The sequence below is a fragment of the Rhea pennata genome, chromosome 2 (genome assembly GCF_028389875.1).
Source record: "Rhea pennata isolate bPtePen1 chromosome 2, bPtePen1.pri, whole genome shotgun sequence".
In the NCBI taxonomy this organism is placed as follows: Eukaryota; Metazoa; Chordata; class Aves; order Rheiformes; family Rheidae; genus Rhea; species Rhea pennata.
The window spans coordinates 163,575,902-163,601,097 of NC_084664.1; the positions used below are offsets into that span (position 1 = coordinate 163,575,902).

Genomic DNA, 25,196 nt, shown 5'->3' on the forward strand with positions numbered 1-25,196 from the left:
TGGGAGCTGTCAGTCGGGAGCTCTCTAGCACAGCACGTCTTGCTGTCCAGGCACTGCAGTTTTATACACAGACAACGTTCGTGCACGGATGCTTCTGCTAGCCGAGAGCCCGGACTTCTCCGGCTTGTTTTCCGGGTCCCTTTTCTGGTGCAGGTCACTATGGCTTGGACTGCCCTGCTAGAGACGGAGTATGGTTTTTGTTTTTTGTTTTTTGTTTTTTTTTCATTTCTGAACAGAGTAGGCGGTTGTTGTGCAACTCAAAGTTATTTATATGTTTTTGTACTGTGGCCCTATCTCGCAGTGTGCTCTCCTCCTCCAGCGCACCTGTGGGTGGAGAACTGAAGTTACATTTCCTGAAACATCATTTTATTCAATTTCCTATCAGAAGTGAAAGCTGTAGGTACCAAGTTAGACTTACGAGCCTGGGGGCAAGAGTTTCATCTTGTCTTTCAGATCTTTCTTAGTCATTGATCACTCTGTTTCAGGACCCAGAAGTATTTTCTAGGGCAGTAATTCTCCAGCAATAGTGTGTAGCATGCTGGAGATTTGAGAGACCCGGGGTCTGTGGAGGTGGGACTGTGAACAGGCATAATCCATCATATCCTGCTGCTTGAGGAGCATCCCACGCGCTCTCCTTCGTACCCACAGCCTGCCAAGGAGAGCACTGAAGAGCCTGTCTGACCAGGACCCCTACATCACCCTCAGCACGAGGATTAATTTACTTAGGAATTATTGCAGCATGATTCAACTATGCTCATCTGGTCATGGGGATTGTTTGTCACCAGCTCTGAAAGCCCAAGTAGTGTGAGAGGAGGAGAAACGGCCCTGGGCTGGGAAGCCAAAGCAGGACACTGAATTGCTAGAAGCTCAGGATGGCTCAGAGTGCTCCTTAACTGAGCTTCCATCATGGCAGTAATCGTTTAAAGCCTCCTCCAAAGCTGAAGTATGTGTGTGAGGGAAGGGAAGTTCTTCTCAGCGAGTCTCAAGACTTCTCAGTGTACCTTCTCCAAAAGGCAAGAAGTAATTTGGGGCAGTTCTGCCCAGGCGTCTAGGAGACTGAATACAGCAACTGCAGCAGAAAGGCACAGGGCCCTGAAGAGCCAAAAGTTATCAGGGAACATAGTAATGAAGCACATCTGTATGCTCAGTGTAGCTCAAATCTAACTCTAAAAAGATGAAAAGCAGCCTGCCTTCCCCTCCAACAAATACAAAATGTCTGGGGATCCTTTGAGTAGAATAGGTTCTGATGCTTGTACAGGAGACTTCCTTAATGTTTCTCCCTGAAGCTCCTAATCTAATCTAAAAGATTATGACGTATAAGCGGTAGGGAAGAGAGTGGTCAAATACTGTGTGTATTAGTACCTCTTCTTTCTTGAGAAATGGCATCTGTCCCTCCAACTGTACCTGCCCTGGGTTTTACCTCAGTTGACTTCAGTGATGGTGGGGAGTGACAGCACAACGAGATGATGGACAAGGAATGTTTGAGATGTACTAGAAGCGGCGCAAAGCCTCGGAGGAGGCTCTCCAATCTACGTCCTGATTCTTGTATAAGAACTTGGTTGGTTAGGCTGGTACTAGAAGACTGCACAGAAGCTATTCCTGAATGTCACCAGCTGCAAGCCCATGACAAGAAGGCTTAGTTAAACTTGTACTAGAGGGCAAGATGATTTGCCCTCTAGTGAGGGTCTTTGCTTAGTTACTGTGTCTCCTGCTTGCACTGGTCTGCTGGCAGGCTAGGAGAGACTTTTCCCCAGGAAAGGCCAGAAGGAGAAGAGTTAGCACCAGTCCAACAAACTGGGGTGACACTGGAAATAGAGCAATGATGCCATGACTGGAACCGTGTTGTCTGGTCATGACTGTCAATGATACAGTTAGTCTGGGATTACAGGAGCCCCCTCCCGTAGGAGCTCCTGAGTCCTTGTCATAGACTTCAACATGCTGTAGCGGTCTGAAGTGGGCCCTGCATCTCAATCTGATCCTTATATTTGGTATTAGTTCTTGCCTTTTCCGGGTTTCGTAAATTAGCTTGGAATTTCTGGTGCTTTGTTTTTATGCTTTTTTTCTTTTTTCTATGGTTCCTTTGTATCCCACCTACTCAGATTAATTGGAAATGGCTTTTTATGAAAAAGAATATGGCTTTAATCAGGAAATGCTATGAGTAGTTAGTAAACACTCAAGGACCTGGCTGCTTGCAAAAGTTTGATGTTCTGAGTTTTACTGATTATGTTCTGAGGACTGATCTCCTGGAATACCCGATTCCTTTTGGAAAGCCACCTCAAAGGTACCAAAGCTGTAAGTTTAGGAATCGGTTTCTGTGTAATTGATTCTTTTTTAAACAAAGATCAGTCATCCAAAAGCAAAGTTTTGATTCCGTGAAGCAGACAGTACACAGATTTTGATCTTGTTGGATGCCTAAAGCAGACAAGGTGAGACTAGTCACCTTCAGCTGTACTTATCAATGCTTCTGCATCACTTCAAACTTTACCATGCAGGTTATGCTGCTGCCTTTTGGACTAGGCGAAATCTCTGGATGTTGAGGGTTAGTCTCTAGCTACTCCTGAGCTAGACAACATGTTATGGTACAAATGGACTGGTAGACCTCTGGAGTTTTCTGGGAAATGGTTAGTTGCATATCTCCCATATTTTTTTTTTAATCTGTATCAGTGCTGACACGTAGTCTGAAGATATTTCAGGTTACTGTAGCTCAGTGGGTAGCTGTAGACAGGGAAGGAGTCAAAAGGAAACACTCCAGGCAGAGTCTGGGACCTGCCTCTCCTGAAGCAGAGCCAAGACAGTTGGTGGCTGTGGTTCTCCCAGCATCTGTTACAGGTGCTGAGGGACCTGCAGAACTTTGCATCCATGCTCTCTGCTCTCGGCACAGTTGTGGTTACTGCATAACAAAATAGCAAGCGTTATGCTAAGATCAAAATGATCCTTTGGTGTTAGTGATGTTCTTAGTATGAGGCTTGTATGCAGCTCTTCTTTATAAACAGGAGAGCTACTCTGCAGCTGCCGTAGCGACGTCCCCATAAGCATATAGGGAGACAGTCAGAAATGCTAGACCAGATCAGAACTCAAGACCCAACCTGATACTCCAGCTGATCCTGGCCTTGATCTGTAACTACATAAATCCCCGAAAATTTGCAGCTCTTAAAGATCTGGAAAGAAATCTAGCACGTGACTGCCTGCAGCATGCATCCCCTGCTAGGCAATAGCTATTTCGGGACAGTGGGAGAAAACAGAGACCTCTGCTCTGTTCTGACATGTCGGTATCTGCAGTAATTTCAGCAAGGGGGAGAGTGCTGACAAGGCAGAGATTGAACTCTGAAGCCACCTTAGGAAATAATAAACCTATATATCAAAGCGAATTTTTTTATATATTGGCCTGAGTCTTTGCTCATCTCTTTCAAATAAAAACCAACAAGCAAAAGCCTGCTGGAGCAGGCAGGAGCCATCCACTGCATGCATTAATGCTGCGCTCCTTTGATGGGAAAGGGATTTGACTTCCGTTGCAATGTCAGGGGAAGGTCACCAGGCTTACGCTGCGAAGATTAGACGTTATATAACTCGCGCAGCGCCAGCCACCAGGAATAGTGTTACGGCATGGCGCGTATTATGAGGCTGTCAGGAGAAGTTAACAAGCATTGTTTTCCAGGTCGCGGGTGGTCTGTTTACACTGCAGGCTCCACCGCGGTGAAGCGGGGACCGTGTTCCAAGGCGAGCGGGATTCTGGACCTTACGGCTCAAAACGGAAAAGCAAAACTTCCATTTGGTAGGAATTGGCAGGCAAACACAGCGGCGATGTTAGCTGTGAGGCTCTCCTGCTGGGTAATGTGTTCATGATTTCCGGGGATGATAAGACTTCAGTGAACTTATTAGCATGAAAAAGCAACAAAAAGTCCATTTTGTACACAGGCTGTGGCCAGTTGGTATTGTTTTTCCCAGAACCATAAAAGCATCGTTAACAGAAGCAGCTTATTCATGAATAGAAGAAGCTCCTACGGCCAAGCAAACAAAGCTCTTCTCTGGATGTTTTTTCCTGGAGTTTGCTCCCCGTGTTGCTTAGTGGTTTTAAAGGCTAGCATTTAGAGTGATCCAGAGACTGCGTGACGCCTACGGACTGATAGGGGCATGAGGAGCCGGTGGGTGACCCTGGGGAACAGGGACGGGGGAACAGACGGGTGTCTTTTGAGCCCTTTTGTTGCATGATCTTCCAATGAAGAGTTATGTCCCACACACAGCAAGGGTTGGATCCCTTCAGTATCTGCCCGGGGAGCACATCCAGGCCGTTGTCCCCTGTTCACTCTTCCACGCACAAGCTTTTGCAGAGGGGAAAGTGCAAGGAGCAGAGCAAGCAGCAGTATCAGGTGATAGTTTTGTGGACTTTTTAAACAGCCATTTGTTCTCCTCTGGAGATCATCTAGTCCAACCCCTCCCCTTGAGCAGGGTCACCTACAGCACGTTGGACAGGGTCATGTCCAGGCAGGCCTTGAATATCTCCAGAGAAGGAGACTCCACAACCTCTCTGGGCAACCTGGTCCAGTGCTCTGGCGCTCAAGATGAGCGGAGGTCAGGCCCTGTGCTGGCGTCACACATGGTTTCTGTATCTTGCTCACATGAACAAGTAATGCTCTTGGAGGCCACACTTTTCTCTTGCATCTACTTTTCTCTTACATACTACTTTGACAGGCTTTGTCTGTTTTAATAAAAAAGCAGGGGAATAGTTTACTGAGCTGGAAGGACCTTGATTAGAGCTGCCCCTTTCACATGGTACAGAGGTACCCAATAGCAGTGGTTTCTTGAGCAATTAATGGCTGATTTCATAGCACCAGAAATTTGGTCACTTCCCAAGAGATGAGGATTCTGCGCTTAGACACGCTTAAATTACTACATGTCAGCTGTGCTGCAGCAACTGCTCTTTTAGCCCCTGCGTACGCACGGGTGTTTGATTTAGCGTGGTCTGCCCTAAGAGTAGGAGGCACTCAAATTACTGTGTGCCCATCACAGAACAGCCATGCCCAAGGACCTGCATGGTCCGGTGGTGGGACAGATACCGGGTGACTGGAGACAAGCTACACCGTGGTTGTTTTGAGGGGGAACGTGCCCCACTTTAGGAGCTCACCCATCCGCGTGGCTGCCTAGGCATGCTGCTGGCCCAGGTAACGCGCTCCCGCTCGGCGCGTGCGTGCAGCTGTGCCGTAAGTGGGTAGCTCCTGCTTGGGGGGAGCGGCCAGGATTTTGGGAAGCTCCATCCTACTCGAAGCTTTTTTGCCAGCATCAGCTGCCCTAGCCAAAAGCTCTGTGCCTTTGGTAGCCTACACTGATTTCTTAAGCTCTATGCAACTACCCTAGACTGATTTTTTAATCTGTCAGGCCAGTTAGTGAAGAACTATTGCACCCTTCAGTTTAGTGATGTATTTTTGTAAAGATGCTCGTTGGCACTGAAATTACTAGTGCAGAAACAAGCCTTAGCTCCCAAACGCTTTGATATTCTGCTAGCTATTCTCTGCCCTAAGTTAATACTATTTCATTGCTGATGCTCAGCAGTTCTATATCAGTTCCTCTCCTGTATTCATGAGCTTGTGCTTTCTAAGGTTTGACACCAAGGAACCACATCTTTCCGGTGGCTGAAACAATTTTTATAAATAAAACGCTCCTGCAAATAACATGTGAATTATAAATCAAATTGTCCTGCTCAGAATCAGTGTTTAAGAATTGAATCAGCATAGTATAAGGGTTTTTTTGTTTTTTAATTCCAACGATGGGAGTGAGATTGGGATGGTCACCGCCTTAGTCTCCGATGCTGGGCGAAGCTGATGCCGCTTGCTCCAAATGAGACGTGAGCACCTAGAATCAATGGAGACTCCTGACCCCATTACACTCTCCTAGGGAAAGATGCTTGCGTTGCTATTTTTTCCCCTTGTAACTATACTTATCGATACGTTTGCAGTCATTTTAAGTGTAAAATACTTGGAAATTTAAGCATCTGGTAATTGGATCGGCTCGTGGCATAATTGCTGTGGTGTCATGAGGGATATGGAAAAAAAGCTTTCTGAACTGCCGCCTGGACAAGGCAGGAGCAGTATCGAGCGGGGGGTCAGTCAGCAAGGAAAACCTGCGTTGACTGCTTGCTCGCTGAGGCCGCGTTAACCTATGCATATGAGTCCTGGCTCTAAAGCCCAGCTGATGGCGCGCTGCGCGCGCAGCGCTACAGCCGGTGCAGCGTGCGCGGGTCTCCCCGCCGCGGGCTCGTTTCCGCGCTGTGCTGCGCTTTGCTGGCTCCTGACGCTCTGGCGATTTCCTAGGGATAGCACCGTCAGGCACTAAATACGCAGCGACTGGGGCCGTGATGGTAAACGTGGCGGGATGCACGGGGGGAAATAGCTTAAACGGGGGGCTGAAGGGCCCGGCCAGCAAGACGTTGTGACAGCTCGCCACCGCTGGCAGCGTTTCTCCAGCAGCAAGGCAACGTGGGCGCTTGTCCTCTTGCAGCTTCCTCTGCGCGTCTCTGATCCCCTGTCCCTCTCCAGCGTTAAATCGGGTCCGTGCGAGGCTGAGTTCATTTCGGCTGCCTTTGGACATCTCAAAGTACCAAAGTCCAACATGAGCATCGGTTGAGCTCCTCTCCTGGGCAGTGGGGAAAGAGGGCCAGCACCATGAGGACCTTTCCTTTAGGATGGTCAGGCAGCTCTGCGAACCTGAGCGGCCCGGAGGACCCTTCGCTGCAGTACATCAAATACAAATTCCCTTAACGAAACAGCCGTAAGGTGTGCGCTGTCTCAGGGGGCCGTACTCAAGCTGCTAATGAAATTTAGGTTACTGCACCACGCGTTGCTTTGGTGCGAGTCTGGCTACTGGAGCCCGTCTCCCTGCAAAGTGGCTTTTGGCTAATACAGTGAATAACCACGGTAGCCCCGGGCCAAGCCCGCTCTCAGCGCGCAGATTAGCTCTGCTGCGTTTGCTGAATGGCAGCAGCACGTTGCACGCATACCCGCGATCCTCCCCGCGATCCTCCCTGCTGTCGTTTTGCATTCACCACTAAGGTGTTTGAGCACCTGGAAAGCGCTGCGCGTGTCCCCTCTTTTAGGCACTTGAGCAATGCTCAAATACGCCAGAAAGCACAATTCTAGCCCTGAGGGTTGCACATGGATTCCCTCTGGGGGGAAAAAAAACCCCGAAACACTGATGTTTTTCCAAAAGCTCATGGCGGTGGCTGGAGCAAGACCCGCTGCCCGTCCCGTCAAGCTCGCGTTGGGTCAGCATGCAGCCATGCAGCAGGGTGAAGGGATATACGGCCTGATTTTACACGGACGTCGCAGCCCCCCGGGTGACTCCCAGCAGCAGGGAGGGATTTAGCCCGCCGGGTGAGAGCTGCGGGTACGTTTTTGCTGTGGGCGTTCAGCTTGCTGGGGAGCAGGAGAGAGTCCCCACCACCGCGGGAGCTGGCTCTATATATTCCCTGTTCTGACATGAGTACAAGTTTGTGGTAAAGCTTACTGCGTTTTGCGTAAGATTGGGAACAGGAGTGGGAATAGGTGATAAAGGTTACAGAAATGCTTCCCAGCAGGTTACATCCCTGCTGGGGCGCAGCAAAGAGAGCCCATCCAGGATGGGCGACGGTTACATAGCTTTTTATTTTGGTACAAGAGGTAATAAAATAAAGGTAATTTGTAGTCAGCGAAGGGCAAATGAGAAAAAAATGTGGGAGGAGGAGGAGAAGCGTTTTGTTGCCAAGCAGCTTTCAGCTCTTCATAGAGGTTCAAAACCGAAAGGTCCCTCATGCTTTGTAGAAGGCAAGACCAGTCCCGGGAAAAGAAATTGGCCCTGGGCAGCCCCTCGGGACGCGTGCGTTTTGGTGGACTCTCAGGCAGATCAGACGGTTGCGTTGCAGTTGCGGCTCTCGGATCGCTGCGTTTCTTGGAGGCCTTTTGCTGCTCTCCCTTTCTGCTGCCCGTGGCCAATCCTGGAGCGAAGGGCTGCGGGAGGAGGCCCGCGGCTATTGAGCTGTTGTTTCACGATGGTGCAACGTATTGAGCTGTGTAAGTTGATTAATAGCCCCAGTAAATTAAAAGACTGGGGAGAAAGGAGAACTGTTAAACCTAAAATCCTTCTTCTCCAAAGGCAGGGAAAATAATGATGTCGAGGGAGAGAACCTGTAGCGCCGGCACTTCCCAGCGTTATTAGCCTGATAATTCACAGGGAAGACTAAGAGGAAATTAAAGGCTCTGCGACAAAAGGTCTTATATTTTCTTAACATACTAACTTTTTCCCTTAATGTGCTGGAGGCTTTTATCCTGTCTGGTTTTAGTCCAGCTGCGTTACTGATGGTCTCGTTTTGCAGGGTCAAAATAGACCTGCATCTTTTTCAAGCCGCGTGGGACTGGTTTTGCTTCTCTGCGATAGGTGTGGAGCTCGTGTGCTTTCACTTCACTGTAGAGGGGCCTTGGGCTGAGCCTGGTGTCCTTCCAGCTCTCTTTCAGCTTTATGCACAGGTTGTCCAGGTGCTTCTGGGCTGCACAGGGCAGAAATTTCCATTCTGGGACAGGAAATTTTAGAAGGGTCTGCGTTTAGTGTCCGGGGAAAGGGGTGGCTGGTATCTCTAGGCTCTGCTGGACTGGGTGCGTGGAAGATTTTTATTCCTCCTTTGGCATAGATGGCACAGTATCTTTCTGGTAGGCAGATAGGATGCTTTGCTGAAACTGCTGCCTTTATCCTGTGAAGGTTATTTTAAACCAAGCTGTTTGTAGACATGGATAAGATCCCTTCTCAGCCCACTCTGCTCCAGGCTAAACAGGACCAGCTCTCGCAGACTCTCCTCAGAAGAGACACGCTCCAGGCCTCCAGCGCATCTCCCTAGCCCTTTGCTGTGCTCTCTCCACTAGCTCCACCTCTCTCTTGTACTGGGCAGCCCAGAACTGAACACAGTTCTCGAGATGGGGTTCAGTAAGGGCAAGTGCAGAGCCCTGTGCCTAGAGAGAAATAACCCTAAGCACCAGTCCAAGCTGGGGGCTGGAGAGCAGCTCTGCAGAGAAGACCCAGGAGTTCTGGTGGTCCTGGTCAAGTTGACCATGGTCTCCTGGGTTTCATTAGGAAGAGTGTTGCCAGCAGGTCGAGGGAGGTGATGCTGCCCCTCTGCTCAGACCTGGTGAGGCCTCATCTCGAGGCCAGGAGACTATTGACCTTCTTGGCCACAGGGGCACGTTGCTGGCTCATGGTCAACTTGTCAGCCACCAGCACTCCCTGGTCCTTCTCTGCAGAGCTGCTTTTCAGCACATCAGCCCCCAGCCTTACTGGGGCAGGGGCTTATTCCTCCAGTGCCAGTACTTTTAGTCTCTGTTTTGCAGAAAGGCCTTAATTACCACCCTTTTTTTATATATGTCAAGTAGAGATTGACATGTTTTCTCAGTTTAGATTTGTTTCCCAAAGCTCAGAACCTTTGGCACTTGAAAAACTTGTTCCTTTTGTCTCAGTCCAGTGATTTAAATCAAGTCGGAAGATGAGATCTACCAATCGAGAAGACCTGAAGGGCATAGTGCCAGCCTTTCAGAGAGGTTCAGCTGCCTTGAGGCAGATAAGTGCCCCCCTAGGACTTTTTTTTTGAAAGCGCTTGAGCAAGTTAGGCGTTTCTGAAAATCCCACAGGAGACTCGTTCGGCGTGAAAGGCAGTTAGTTATGATGGGTCAGTTTTCTGACTAAACTTAATGCGTCAATTTTAAATGCCACATACTTTGATAAGCTTCACTTAGGCAGCATACTGAAGGGTGTTTTTTCTGTATCTATTTCTGAACCTTTTTTAAAAGCTTTCTGACCTGTAAATGCAGCTGAGCACAAATTTCAAGTAAGAGATAGTTAATAAGACTGTCTCTGTAACGTTCTACCTATACCCACACAAAAATTAAGAATTTTGAGTAAAATGTGATTGGCAGTTGAGCAGTTTAAGTCCTGAGCGCAGGCTGGATTAGCGAAAGGGAACGCGTGCTTCGTTTGGGGTAAGCCGAAACGTGGGTTAGCTCCCATTGTCTGCAGCGGTCGTCAGGATTGCAGCTTACTTAAATCCTCTTCTGCATTTCTAAAATCAGTTTCCCGTATTGTGATGGACATCTCCTACTTTGCTGCGTTTTTACGGAGCTGCCTTCTGAGCTGGGCCGGTGAGTTTGGCTCAGGGTAGCCTAGCCGTCCGTCACTCTGTCCCCTAGGAGCGGGGGAATGGTCGGTCAACCCAACTTTTCTGCTCTGTACTTTGGTGGGGATCTCAATTTCCTATGCAGAGCCCTCCATAAGGCTCACTCCTCGCTTAATAAAAGCGTGGGGACACGGAGCGGCGTGCCAGTCCCTCCGCTCTTGCAGCCGGAGCCGGAGGGTGCGGCGAGTCCCAGGCGGGTTTCAGCGTTGCTGCACGCTGTGGTTTCCGCTGCCGCGAGCCGGTCGCTCTGCGCTGAGGTGCGTCCGGGAGAGCAGTTTGGGGAAGGTGGCAGTCGGCCAGCGTGCACCAGGGGCGGGATGTGCTCCTGAAGAGCTCTGAGCTTGCGCAGCGACAGGTGTGGAAATCGAGATCCACGCAAGGGATGTTGTTGGAGCAGCTCAGTGGCCAGTGCCTCCACCGCGAGCTGGGCTAGACCTGCGAGGAAGACGGCTGTCCCCCATTCAGCTCACCCTGTGAGCTCTTGGGCTGGCAATAGATGTTGAAGTCGTGTCCTGGAAGGTGGAAGGGAGGTTGTAACCATCGTCTGCAGCTCTCGAATGAACAAATGCTGCCGGGCCTGGCTGTCCGGGCCGCAGCACAGGGCTGCGACATTCTGTTGCACAGGAAGTAAGTTCATCTCCAGGTTGGTGCCTCAGGCTTGGTTCTCTCCATCTGGTTTCTTGCCTCCCCCCTACCCTTCACTTCACTCCCTTCATTTATTTTAAGTACTAACAAGATGTTGAATGAGGTGCAGAGGAGTCTGTGCCCTGGAGAGCTCAGGTTATGAGATGTGGTGGGCTTGCAGTCAGAAGCGGTGAGCTGGTGCGAATGCTGTGAACTGAAACTTGAGAAGGTATTTTAGCTGGCTTGCAGATCAGCTGAATTCTCCTGGAAGCTGTAATTTGGGGCTGTTTTTCAGGCCTTTGCAATTACACGTTTAGTGTAAATAGTGCCTGGGGCTCATAGTGTGCAAGCATGCACAGGAGAGGAAGCAAGTGTTGTCTGTCCCCTCCCAAGCGCCCTGTCTTCTCCATCCCGCCTCCCCAGATAATGTGTGTGCTTACTGCAAGCATCTAATTCTCCCTCTGTTTGTTCTCCCACAGGCTGGAATGGGTGGAAATCATAGAGCCTCGAACGCGGGAGCGCATGTATGCCAACCTCATCACGGGGGAGTGCGTGTGGGACCCACCTGCTGGGGTCCGGATCAAGCGCACCAACGAGAACCAGTGGTGGGAGCTCTTCGACCCCAACACCTCCCGCTTCTACTACTACAATGCCACCACGCAGCGGACGGTGTGGCACCGGCCGCAGAACTGCGACATCATTCCCCTGGCCAAGCTGCAGACCCTGAAGCAGAACACAGAGTCACCGAGAGCCTCCACGGAGAACAGCCCCGGGAGGAGCAGTAATGTCAGCAGGGAGGGCAGCACCAGCTCCTCCTTGGAGCAGGAGCTGGAGGGCAGCGAGAAGGCGCAGGACCAGACAAGATCGAGCCGTCAGTCAACTCAGTATGCGGTGGTGAAAGAAGAAACAGAAAGGTAAAAGCAGAGCTGGCTCTGCCAGCACATCATGGGCGCGGGCACATGCAACTTAGCTCAGTGACGGGGTAGCTGCAGTAAATTGGTACGATGCGAGTGCAGATACTCTGACGCGTTTCCGCTATTATGGAAGAGCAGAGATAGGAGCTCTTGTCCTGCCGCTTTTGATCTTTGTTGAGAAAAGGTATTTTAAGGATGGCTCCTACTTATGAATGGGGTCTCTGCAGAGAATGGGGTCTGGTCAGAGAGAGTGGGATTGCTTATCCATAAAGCGATCACCAACAGGATGAAGAGGTATAATCATCTTTGAAAGGTGTTCCTCCTTGTTAGGGGTAACTTATATGCTCTCCTAAAAGATCCATCAGAGAACTAATTTCTTGGCTTGTGAAATACCTGTTTTTTGCAAAGTGGCACAGTTCTAAATAATTTCCTTGGATGAGATTTCTCCCTGAATCTAACAAGACTGTGATTCCTGCTGCACCTATGGGTTGTCTGCATTGGTCTGTGGAGCTTCTAGGAGAAGCTTCATACTGAACAGTGAGTCAGTGCCCAGTTTCTAAGGTCCACTTTTAAAAGGATGTGAACAGCATACTGACACATATGCATTGCTGCTCTGTGCACTTTGTTTCATGCTGTTATGGCTTGCAAGTTGCAGTTCAGGCGGTTCATTATTTAATATATTTTTATTTTCTTAAACAGTACCTCTTAAAATGTTTATAAATCTTCTTCCTATGCATCAGTCTGAACAGTGTCACTTGCAAATAATCAGCAGATAAATTTCTACCTGTGACTAGTTCTGCTTCCTGGTAGTTCCCATGCAGAAACGGCGGCTGGGTGATCTCATTGCCATGCAGGACCAGAACAGGAATTCCCCGCTCAGCGGGTGCTTTCATGTGGGACCTCAGACAGATCTGTGCCAGTGTGCATGTTTAGCCCATTGGTGGAATGAGGGTAGACTTAATCTGATAGGGTTCTTGGAGATCCTCTGATAGAAATGCTGGGTGTGTGGACAGCATACTTCCCTGCAAGGCAGGTGCTGTTTGGAAAAGTAGCCGGTTTCAATGTTCAACCAGATGGATGGTGGCTGAGCTGCCTGGGGAGCTTCGATGGCAGACAGACACCGCTGCCCACCATGGTCAGACCTAGGGGCATGTGTTCAGGGTGTGCTGTCACCTACTGAACGGAGGCCCCCGTCTTTGTTTGCCCACCGCCAACACTGCCGAGCCCTTGCCTGCTGCAGGCAGCAGCCTGCCCTTCCCGGCCTGTCGCCTTTTCCTCTCGCTTGTGACCTAAAGTAACATCATCCACTGGAGACCACTTGTGCAGGCTGCATCTGGCAACCCATAAATTCTCAACTGCTATTTCTGTGGGGAATGTGCAGATTCCCTTCTGAATGGGAACATTTTTTTCAAACAAAACTGCCAACTTCCAGAACAGCCATAATTCTTCCCCCTCTCTGTGCTTGTTTCATTTAGTTGCAGCTGAGGAGAAGAATGTATTTTTCCCCCTCCCTCTTTGTGCTGGGCACTGCATGGGTATGGCAGAAGGATTCCTTTCTTGAAGGGTTTCAGGACCCAATGGACTCCAGACCTGGATCATACAGAGTGTAGCTGCTGGATTTGGGGCTGTCCAATTAATATTTGCATCCTTCCTTTCCATCACACTCAAATTGCTTGTCCTTTCTCAGGGGCCCTTTTGCCACTCTGGCTTGCCCACATGCCCGCTATGTGAGCCAGGTGCCCCATACCTCTCCTCTCCTCCCTGTGTCGAATGCTTTCCCTGCACAGCTCCGTGATGCCACTCTGCTGCCCTAGACCTCTCCAGCCCGCCCAGCCGTGTTTCCTCGATACCTTCTGAATTGCCCAATTCCTCGTTTTTCCTCCAGCTGAGCATTGCTGAGCTTGCAAGCTTTTTGTTGCCTTCTAATGCAGTCTTACTTTCCTCTCAGCCTTTGGCATTTGCAGCCTTGCTCGATGTGCCCTGCCCTTCTCTTCTCGCTGGCCATGTGGATGATGCCAAAAAAATGAAGTGCTGCCTTTATGGTGCCTTTCGGCTGTTCCTGGCACTTGCTGCCTTCAGAGCTGTGGGAGACAGAGTCCCATCTCCTGGTGGTTGAATTGGGATCAGCAAGGAAAGCTGCCCTGGGCATAGGGAGTGGGAGCAACCACTGCTGGCACCTGGAGTTTGAGGCATGGACTGCAATTGCTGGGGCTTGTTCCTGATATCGCAGTTGCTGTTTCATGACACGTCTCCCTCAGGAGAGCGCTCAGTCTTTCAGCAGGCTGGCCACGCTCAGGGATGCTGTTTCTCTTGTGGGTATTTACTCCTGCAGCTTCCATTTTTGCTGCTGCGAGCGCCAGGGAGGAGCTTTTCACCCCGCACTGTCAGGGATGGCTGATAGTTCATCTCATGGCTGGCAAATGAAAACGGGGCAAGAGATCTGTTTGGCACATCAGAGCAGGGAGGCCTGGTTCCCAGTCTGTGAACTGCAGTGGTCCCAATTAACCCTGGCAACATTGTCTTCTCTCTCTTTCTCTTTCTTTTTTAACTCACTATCTCTAAGTCTTCTCTGAGTGTCTCATAGCAACTTCGTGAGGAACCTTGATGTCAGTGATGGAGTAGTGCTTGCTGCCAGTGTTGGTGGTAGCTCTGAGCATGCCCCATATACCTGCTCTAGAGCTCCATGCAGCTCAGTCCTGTTCCACCCAGGCTGCTCTTTCCATAAAATTGTATTTTAATTCTAGTTCTAGTGTATTCTAGTTCCTTTCCTGGCTGTGTAATTGCAGCTTCTGAAAGCTTTGAGGGAAATGGGAGCTTGTTCCTGCAGTAGCCTGAAGGGTTAACTGGGACTGAATGGGTGGATTTTGATCTTCTTACAGATGGTGCTGTGCTTTGCTGCAAGAACATGTATGTGCTCAGTGGCTTTCTGGAAGAAGAGGGAAGATCCATTTTCTATTTTAGCTTCAGTACCCAGGATTTGTCAGTTCTCACTTTGTTTTTCTGCCAGCGTACTGGGCTGCAGAAGCTAGCTTGGACATTGCTGTTCATTAACCCTTTTTCCTCCATCCACACATTCTCTCTCCTTTTCCAGTGCTTTGGATATCCAGACATATTAACAGGATACAAAGCTTCTGGGAGGTGTGTGAGGAGCGAGGACCACACCAGGACTCCCACACAGAAAGGCTTAACCTGTAGAAACCTTATGCTGGCTTTGCTAACAGATGAAAACAAGCAAACTGTGGGGTGGGTTCGCTCCTGGCTGCCTGCCACCATTTGTGATGGCTTTGGGAATGTTCCCAGCAGCTGAAGTGCTCTCAACAGCACATGCACTCAGGCTCCAGTGCTATGGCTAGGTGGTCTGTCTTCATCCTCACAGAGTCTTCTCGAGGCTGTGGGACTTTGCTTGGTTATGTGAACTGATCAGGCCTCTGGAATAGCGGCCCGTGATTGCTGGATTTCAGTGCATCCCCCTCAATATGAAAGTCTCGGTGCTCTTGACCACATGACTGAAGGCGAGCCGTAAGCATTACCAGGTCCACGGGATTCACGGGAGCTCTGCTGGGCTCTGGAAGGCTGGAAGGCTGGCATGTCCTTTCTGTCTGTGGCAATCTGGCCTTCAGGAGACAGTACAAAGTTGCTACATCATCCGGGGTTCAAGTGAGGCATTGTGCTGTAGGCAACACTTCCTGCGGTTGTACACCTACACCAAGTACTAAGACTAAAGAACTTTGATGTTCTAGCTTGGAAGGGCAGGATGGGGAGGTGTAAATGTATTCAGTGTCCATCTGACTTCTGAAGATCTAAGATGTTACCTGTGAGATGGAGAACTGCTCTGCCCATCTCTATGGGATGGGAACTTGAGGGCGCCCTAAATAGTGAGCATGAACGAGGTTCTCACTGACAGCTCCCCCAGACCACTACAGTCTGCTTCAGAGACGTTTGGGTCATGGCCTGGCCGGGTCCTTCAACTTCTCTAAGGTCACAGCAAGGTGGCCTCTCCCCTCATTTGCTTTTTTGGTTAAATTCTGGTGGCCCATTAACAGAGCCCATGCTTCAAGGCTACATTTTCATACAGTGCTGGGACAACTGCAGATGAGTCATGGGATAACGCAGGGCCATGGAATGCCATGATGTGGCCAGGACTTACCTCCTAACTTAAAAAAAAAAAAAAAAAAAAAAAAAAGCCACTAGAGGGAGCAGATATTCTTGTTCAGTGGGCAATTTCCACCTGGCTCCCTGGAGGTGACACAAGAAACTGATCCTGTTCCTTCAGCTCAGCACAACCCATGTCAGCATCCCATCCTGGCAGAAGTGTACTAATGTCTGGAAAATGCATTCCCTTGCCGACCTCCTCTCCTGGGGAAGCAGACTGGGCATGCTGAAAGGCCTGAAAAGCTTTGCTGGGACTACAGGGGTCACTGGGACTGTTAAGGGACAGATTTCCTGAACCAGAGGTAACTGTGGGGTCAGGGGGGAGGATGCTGCTGTGGCGCCGTGGTGGAGGACACGGTTTGCTCCTGCTGCCTCACATCTCCCAGCTCCGGCTGTGGCACCAGGGAGCTCCGGCTGGAGGAGCTGCCTCATTTCCACCAGAGCTTGTGTAGTTTTTGCTGCCGCTGACTCAGGCGTTGTAGATCAAACCTGGCAGATGCAGCATTTCTAGCAGAACTTGGGGGAATGTGAAGATACAGGAACGCTGTTACAGTGCACACACAAGTGTAACGCAGACAGGAATCGGCAGCGAAATGGTTAAATATGCTCGGCAGCACATCAGTGGCTGGGAGAGGAGTCGCTGGAAAGCGCAAGGAGCCCAGAGCGGGGCTGGGGTGTTCAGGCGCTGCTGCATCGAGCTGCTGGCGGTGCCGCGCCGGGGTGCCTGCTCCAGCAGCCGGGGATCGCTTTGGGGCTGGCCAGCTGCTCCCTGTGGGGCAGTGTGGAAGTGGGGGTGCAGCAGAGAGTGCTTCTGCGCTGGGAACTCTGGTTTCTGAGCAGTGAGCACTAGGACCCGTGTGGGACGCGACAGCGAGGGCTTTCAGCAGCGTCAGCCTCAATCGGTGCAGAGGCAGGGTGCTGCTTGGAGTCGAGGAAGCCCGTGGCCAGAGAGGCTGGAGGAAGCTCCTGCAGCGCCTGGGCTGTGGTGTGGCGGAGCCTGGATGACCGGATAGATTTTTATCCGTCTCTGATTTCCAGGTTTCTATAGTGAAGGGCAGGTAAGGAAGGAGAGCTTACCATGCTCTTCTGAGCAAAAGCTTCCAGTGACGCAGAGATTTCATCTCTAGAAGTGGCTGATGCTCTCGGGCCCAGCACAGACAAGCTAAACATGAGCTGTGCAAATTAAAAATTGATTTTTGATTGTGGTGATAGTGGCTGCAAAGGGCAGAGCTAGTCCAGGCATTTGTGCCTTGAGCTCCTCAGCTTCTCAGGATTGAGGCGCTCTCTGCTTTTTATTGTTGGTTTCTGCCCACTAGCAGCTTAGAGGAACAAGATGAGAAAATACAGATTTATACATAACATGCTTGTTCTCTGCCTGCCTGAGCCCTGAAACATAGCACGGCTGCTTCAGACGTAGGACATCACAGAACAGATAAACCAGGCATGGTTGTGGGTGCTTAGAAATATCTGAAGCCCTGAAAACCCCTGCCAAAGGAGGCAGTGAGTACAGTGCCCGTTTCTGCCGGAGGCGTGAATAGGAAGCGGCTCAGCGGAGGCCAGAGAGAGGAATTTCTGGCTCTCAGTGGCCTATAGGTGAAGCTAACCCCCAGCAAACAGAAGCCTGCGTGTGTTGCATGGCTTGTAGGGGGGCCTGTTCTGAGCAGTGGAGATGTCCGCAGAGCTGGAGATGGGTTAGGAAGCGTTGTGCGGGATTTCTGCACGGAAGCTTCCTTCAAAGTTTAAGTAAGTGGTTAAAATCAAAATCCGTTACTCAAAGATGGTTTTGAATATAATGATCTTTAGTTATGTAGATATCTAAATATTTAGATCAAGCTTATCATTCTATATATGGGCTTAAATATTCTTTTGACTTTAGCAACTTTCTTCTTTTTGAATTTACAGCCTCACATTTTGCTTGTAAGCGTGGAAGTACATACCCCCATGAACGTACTCCTGCTGCCTCGAGGTGGGCCGAGACAAAGTATTTAGTGATGGTGGGCAAGAGCATGACCTTGTGTGAGCCCTCGAGGCCTGTTCAGCCTTGCTCTCTGTGACTTCTCTAATTCGGTGGTGAAGGGTTGTCTACCCATCTTGGTAGTAGCTTTGATTTGGTGCGCTTATATACGCCAGCCTCAAGGCTGATGATCGTGGGTAGTGAGGTAAAGGCCACATTGCTATTCCCTTTTCTTGCTCTGTTTTAGTCTTCCTCCATGGAGTGTCAGTTGTCCCCTTGCTGTTGTCGGAGTGACCTTAGCAGACTAACCCATATGCAAGCCACTCTCTGGTGTGATGCTTTGTGCATGTTGGAGAGCAAGTAATGAAGCGGTTGGAGAAGGTCTCAGAGTGGCCAAGCCTGCAGCACACTGCTGGAGGGCTTGCTGGGCGCTGGGCGGTTGTGACCGTTGCTGGAAGCACCAATCTTGGGGTGACCCCATGGTTGGGGTGAGCTGTGCTGCCCACATCCCAAGAGAGGGACTCCGTGCTGGGGCTGATGCCTGGAACACCAGGAAGGGCAACTGTCCAGGGTCATCTCTGCGTGTGGGTATTACGGAGCAGTGCCTCCCATCTTCTGCAACAAAATTGAGGCAGCGGGATGGGCTGGGAGTTAGGGGAGGAGACTGGGAGGGCAAGGTAGAAGCAGGTTCAATGGGGCTGCCTCGAGGCCCTCCTGCACCCTGCATGGTAGACACCGGTGCTGGCTCGCTACCTGCTTGTTAATAAATAGCAGCTCTGGAAGGAGCTGACCTTCCAGCTCTGCCAAGGAAGAGTGCTGAGTGTGGGATTTTGCTGAGAAGCAGGTGTGGGGCAGCAGGCCCACACGCCAGGCAGTGCTGCCGGGTGCCTGCGCAGGAGGCCATGGGCAGCAAACACAGGCAGGGAGCAGGGGACGCATGCACAGGACGTGGCCAAGGCCAGCAACGGGTGTGGGAGCACCAGCTGAAATGGTTTAAGAAGCTCATCTTCTGCCCTGCTGCCTTATGGGACCAATGAGGTGATCATAAATCACAGACTCATAGAATCATAGAATCAGTAAAGTTGGAAGAGACCTCTGGAGATCATCTAGTCCAACCTCCCCGCTCAGCAGGGTCACCTAGAGCATGGTAGACAGGGTTGCATCCAGGTGGGTTTTGAATATCCCCAGAGAAGGAGACTCCACAACCTCTCTGGGCAACCTGTTCCATGGCTCCGTCACTCTCACAGGGAAGAAATTCCCCCTCACGGTCAGGCGGAACTTCCTGGGGTTCAATTTCTGCCCATTGCCTCTTGTCCTGTCACACGGGACAACTGAAAAGAGTTTGTCCCCGTCCCCTTGACACCCTCCCTTCAGGTACTTGTACACATTGATCAGATCCCCCCTCAGCCTTCTCTTCCCCAGGCTGAAGAGGCCCAGCTCTCGCAGCCGTTCCTCGTAGGGCAGGGGCTCCAGCCCTCTGATCATCTTTGCAGCCCTACGCAGGACTCTCTTCAGTAGCTCCATGTCTCTCTTGTCCTGGGGAGCCCAGAACTGGACACAGGACTCGAGATGAGGCCTCCCCAGGGCTGAGCAGAGGGGCAGGATCACCTCCCTCGACCTGCTGGCAACACTCTTCCTAATGCACCCCAGGAGACCATTAGCTTTCCTGGCCACAAGGGCACATTGCTGGCTCGTGGTCAACCTGTCATCCACCAGCACTCTCAGGTCTTTCTCTGCAGAGCTGCTTTCCAGTACTTCAGCCCCTAGCTTGTATTGGTGCCTACAGTTGGTTATGGCTCCCTAGGTGCAGGCCTCTGCTCTTGCCCTTGTTCAACCTCAGGAGGTTCCTCTCCGCCCAGCTCTCCAGCCTGTCCAGGGCTCTCTGAATGGCAGCACAGCCCTCAGGTGTGTCAGCCACTCCTCCCAGCTTGGTATCATCAGCAAACTTGCTGAGGAGGCACTCCGTCCCCTCATCCAGGTCATTGATGAAAAAGTTGTAATGCTGCTGAGCACATCAGCGTCAGCTGCCCAATTGCAAAGCAAAGGGGAATGGAGCTGCAACACTAACGACCATGAGATATGAAGGAGACATCTGCGTCCTGAGCATCACTTCATGTATTGGAGATAACGAATGCAAACACTTTGTTTACATAGAATGAAGGTTTAACCAGGGGTTTGTTTGTGAGGGGACAGATCTAGAAAGCGAGTTCATGCAGGGCAGGGTAAATGTGCCACTAATGGCTGAGACATGGTTAAAGTCTCCTTGGTAGAATTTAAAAATATGTTTTTCCAGTCCTTCATTTGGTTTCTTGTAGAGTAACCAAGGCTGGAAGGGAGCTCTGGAGGTCATCTGGTCCAGCCTCATGCTCAAAACTTCCTAACTTTGTCTCATAATCTTTTCAACAAGGTTGTTGACTCTTTACCTCTTCAACTTGTCTAGGGATCAAAGCAAGTTCAGGGAAAGTGGACAATTTTGGGCAACGGAACTTGGAGATGACCCACACACTGCGGTGCGTGAAGCTGTTGGAAGCGGAGCACCCAGCTGCAGAAGAGGTAGAGATGGCTGGTGGGAACCCATTTCTCAAGCATCCCAAGCAGCAGTGGGCAAAGCGGAGCAGAACCCCTCGTGGCCTTGCCTTGCCAGGGCCAGAGACCAATGGCCATGGCAGGGCAGAGGCATAGGTGCCTGGGGAAAGGCTGCGAGGGCAGTGGGGCCAACAGCACAGCAAGAGGAGCGCAGGACTCATGAGTGCCTTGGGCCCTTGCGTCCACGGAATTTTTGCCACCGTCAGCCCCTTCATCCTCTGGGAATTTGCTGTTGCCAAGCAAGCTCGACTTACATTTCTTACATTGCTGTAGTGAAACAGGATTTGCACATAGCTGTAATCAGCAGCTGGATTCAACTTGGGAGACAGTGTGGTAGGAAGCTTTGCAGTGCTGGGTCAACTTGGTGATCCAGCATCTGCTAACCTTCAGGCTCTCAATAGCAGGCTTGTCTCGGTGGTCAGCGATGGTACAGTGCTCAGAGCAGGCTGCACTCAGGACTTGGATTAGGTTTTATGGCAGCTCATTGTTTTTTTGTGTCCTGTCTGAAAGTGTCTGTGGTCACTGATCCACATCAAATTTTCCTGTTGTGACCGAGCACTTCTCTGTCAGGTTGCTCTAAACCCTTGGAGATGGCTTCTGCGGGAGTCAGGGAGGATGGTTGCTCTGAGGAGCTCGTGCGGTTATCACAGATGATTTGGCTGAGCTTTGAGCAGGCCACTGCTCTCACTTCACCGGGGCAAGTGACAAGCCCACGCTCAACCGACAGGCAGGGTACATTCTCCAACCCATGAGGGGACTTTTCCTTGCACCGCCACGCACAGCTCTTCGAATAAGATGTCCTTCACTGAAGGTCCATCTGCTGGGAAATTGTGCCCAAGTTGCTTCTGAAGACTCACACTTTTCTTGTGGGTTGTGAAGTCTGGCGTGATACTGGAGAAGATAAAACACAGTGCTTAAATCTTACTGGATTAAGTGCAGCTGAGCTGAAATAGCTGAGGGGTATTCCTTTACAAACCAGTTCCTGAGATGCTTCTGAGCTGTCTGGGGCTGGGCCATGATGCTAATGGGCTCTGTCAGGTGTCTCGAGTAGAGCAGGGCATGGCTCCACGGCTGAACTGTGCTGCTTTGCAAAACAAACTCTTCTCCCTCATGCAGACAGCAGCCATTTTCTTCCTGCAGAGCCCAAAACAGCAACTCTGAGATTTGAAAGGTGGCTTAAACCTCGAATTAGAGAAAATGCATGTTTGGCTATTTCTCTGGGCCTCAACTGAATGGAAAAATAAACAATTTTGTTCACAGTTCTCTTAATTTGTGTTCTATTCTGAAGGCATTGTGAAGACCCACCGTGCTAGGCTTGGAGCACAGGTGGGTCGATGACATAAGTGTCTCTGCAGCACCTGCTGCCCGGGGGTTTTCCAGGTCTCTGCAGAGATTCTGTCTTCCACAGAAACAAGCCCATGCTTTGAAGAGGAACCAAGGGAGAGTGTCGGGTCACTTCCACAGGCCATGCAGCAGGCCTGCAGCAAGGAGCAGCTCTCAGAGATCCTCCTGCCCAAAGTCTTGCCTCCAACAGTAGTTTAATCATGAAATTCAGAGTTTAGCTTTCATCATTTGACCAGTGCAGAGGAAGTCAGCTGTGCAGAGAGTTGTTACGGCTGTCCTGAAAATGTGTGTCATGGTATTTACAACTGGTTGATTAGTTGAAGGGCTGTCACCGTGGATGCCATGTAGGGCTTTGATTTTCCTGGCTGGGTGACAGCTCCGCGTTTGGTGGCAGGTCAGTTTGTGAGAGTGGTGCTGGAGCGAGCTCTGTGCAGCCTCTCCCTTTCCCTCCGAGCGCCTGGGCTTTGCCCTGGCGTTTCAGAGCTTTTTTCCTGCAGACCCTGCATGCGATGCCATGGGTACTGAGCCTGCAGAGAGAAGCGCAGCAGGACCAGCTCCAGCGTTCATTTGTGGTGCTCCAGCTGACAGACCCACATGCTGGGGACTTCCCTCCTACCATAGCTATGGAGGCCACCACAAACATGCACCATGCCAGGAATGCTGCTTTGTGTTTCTGAAAGTAGCACAAAAAAAAGAAAAAAAAAGGCTCTATAGCTTGTTGCCTTCTCCCTCTGGTGGTACTTGGCCTCAGAGATCATCTCCAAACAGCCAAGGTGACCTCTGTAAGTTCAGGCCTCTTCTCTAAATATCTGCTGTGGATGGACTCATTCTCAAGCAGCACATTTGCTGTCCTTGTGGCATGCCTAAGCGGGTGTCTCTTTATACAGACAGCATCTGAAAGCTGGGCCAGCAGTCCCCTGCAGCTAAAACAAAAAATTGTTGTGGGATAAGCTCCTTAAATCTGCAGTTCCTAAGACTGCAGTCTAGAGAAGTTGCTGTTCAGCATGAGGAGGACTGGGGGAGGCTCTTTAACTTGCAGGTGGTAACGTAGTATCAGAGTCTAGAAGCCAAAGCTGAAATGGGTAAATAATGCTGAGATAACCAACTATGGGAAGAGTTTACCAAAGGATCTGCTAGATCCTCATCCACCTGACGTCTCATTGGCTCGCTCCTCTCTAAAAATGCGTTCCTGGCCAAATCACGAGGTAAAGGCCTGCAGACGGGACCTTCTGGATGAAATTCCTGCTTTGTTACAGAAATAAAAAATCCAGAGGCGCTTCCTGAAGCATGGAGTCTGCTCCCTGACTGCTGTTACTGCAGCGTACGATCTGTGTCGGACTGATCCAGATCAGCCCTAAATAGCTGCATCTTCCCTCGCATTGCTGAGAGCAAAAGAACAAGGCTCGGGACCTGGCTGCCCGGCTGGTCACCAGCACTGCTGGGATGACGTGCCATCATGGTGTATCACTTTAAATTCCTTTCTTTCTGGTGTTTTTTATCCTCAGGGTGTCTTGAGAGAGAGAGAGTTTGTGAGTGTAGCCTGCGGGCAAAGCAGGAGGTCAGGGTGGACCAAACTGCCTTGTGGTTTGAAGTCCATGGATGCAGACGTTAGGGCTGGCGTCCCTTGGAGCGGGTTCATAGGAGTCACTCTCGTTACTGCAGGAATGCCGCCAGCTTGGGGAGGGGAGTGTTTGAGGAAATTATAGGTATTCCTGAAGCTCTGCCGTTGCCTCTGCAGAAGGGCCGGGCAGCGTAAGAGGAGCAGCAGGAGCACAGGTAGCATGCAGCGCTGTGCCAGGGAGCGCCCGCCACAAACGTGCAGAAAGAAGGTTGAAACGGATTTGCTAATCAGCGCAGCGCGTGTTTGCTTTGCTTCCCTTTTAGTTTCTGTTCCTTCGAGTTTCTAGGCTACTAAAAGCAATGTGTAGGCTGTGACGCAAGGATAGGCTTTGGAGCTCAGCGCTTGAACTCTTTCCCTACCTGTGCTGGTGGTTTCTCGGAGATCTGCCTCAGCCGATTGTGTTGGCTCTGCCGTTCCCTGTTTCAGCTGACGATACGTGCACGCCGATGGGGCTCCTGGGGCTGCTCCGAACCTAGCATTTGCCCAGGGCGTCTGTGGAGCGAAGAGTGACGTGCCTTACTTTGCTCTGTCACCTCTCCTTCCATTTTTCGCTTTCTGTTGGATATGCGTAATAAAAGGGTTCATGTCCTCAGGACATGAGATAGTCCCGCGAAGACGGCCAGGTGAGTAGAGCTGTAGCTCAAACTTCTTTTTCCACTTGTACCTTTGAGGCAACTGAGCAGCCTCCAGGCAGCCCATTTCAAGCAGCTGAATCAGTCACAGCTGAGCTGTTTCTAAGATTCCCTAATAAGTGATTACCATATTATCCCTCGACTTGATATTCCTCTCTTGGTTCCATGAGCTCCTAACCAGTGCTCCTAAATGTCCTGTGCGGTGACCCTCATCAAGCATAATTTTGAGCAGAAGGCTAATCAGAGCCACCGAGCAATCTCGAGCAGGAGGAGAGGTAACCAGCTTCATCTAGGCGCCTCGGCAGCAGGATGGTAATTAAAGCTGAGTGCTCTCTGCGTGAAATCGCTTTCCAGGTCACATGTCTTTCCCTATCGCCATCATATGCTGCCAGCAGATTGCATGTTCCATGGAGCTTGCCCACAAAGCACAGCTCCCAGGAACAGCTCCCAAATTCACTGTCTCCCAAAGTCTTTTTTCTTGGTTTATCCTGTGGTATGACATTCCCACTCATGTCATGACAAAAGTAAGGTTCCATCTCACAGAACGGTTGAGGTTGGAAGGGACCCCCTGGAGATCATGTAGTCTTGCTTTGCTCAGGCCCTTTTGCTCTCTCCGGATGCGAGCAGGACTCTCATGTGTAGATGCTTGGCATAGCCATGAATTTCTCCTAATGAACATAGATGGTCAAAGGAGAAAAACCTCCAGATCCTTTTAGCTGGTGGTACCAGTTCTCTGTATCAAAGCAACAGCTTGGTTTCTGAGTGTTGAGAACTGCCAGCTTTCAAGGCCACCATCACCTACTTCGCACTGCTGGAAACAACGGGTGGGAAGCAGTAACTCCAGAGTTGTGCCATGGACCACATTCTCTGTTCCACCAAGTGTGTATTTGATCTCTTTTGTGTTCTGACTGAGACTTTCCAGATGGAGATCACTTCAGAATCGTGCTTGTGTGGCTGTATGGAGCTATGCGTGCAACTCGTGCCTTTATTTACCTTTCTCGCAGCCCCTGCACATAGTTCTTCAGCCCTCAGAGATGCACAAACCACGGAGTGCAAGCTGCTGCCTGTGGAGGTTTGTAGGGTGAGGAGATGGACCCAAACGATACAACTTTCTCTACATGTGCACTCTATTTATTAGGCAATAATCAGCTTCAGTTTGTCCTCTGCTCCAAGTCTTGGCAGTGTT

At 50.5% G+C, this 25,196-nt stretch overlaps 1 protein-coding gene across 3 annotated transcripts in view; it reads left to right on the forward strand.

Moving 5' to 3' along the window:
* Nucleotides 1-25,196, forward strand: part of ARHGAP39 (Rho GTPase activating protein 39) — a 157,201-nt gene that overhangs the window by 74,231 nt on the left and 57,774 nt on the right. For all 3 annotated transcript variants that reach the window (XM_062570718.1, XM_062570720.1, XM_062570719.1), the window contains exon 2: nt 11,287-11,721. In XM_062570718.1, the coding sequence (XP_062426702.1) occupies nt 11,287-11,721 (435 nt within the window). The remainder of the gene's footprint in view (nt 1-11,286; nt 11,722-25,196) is intronic.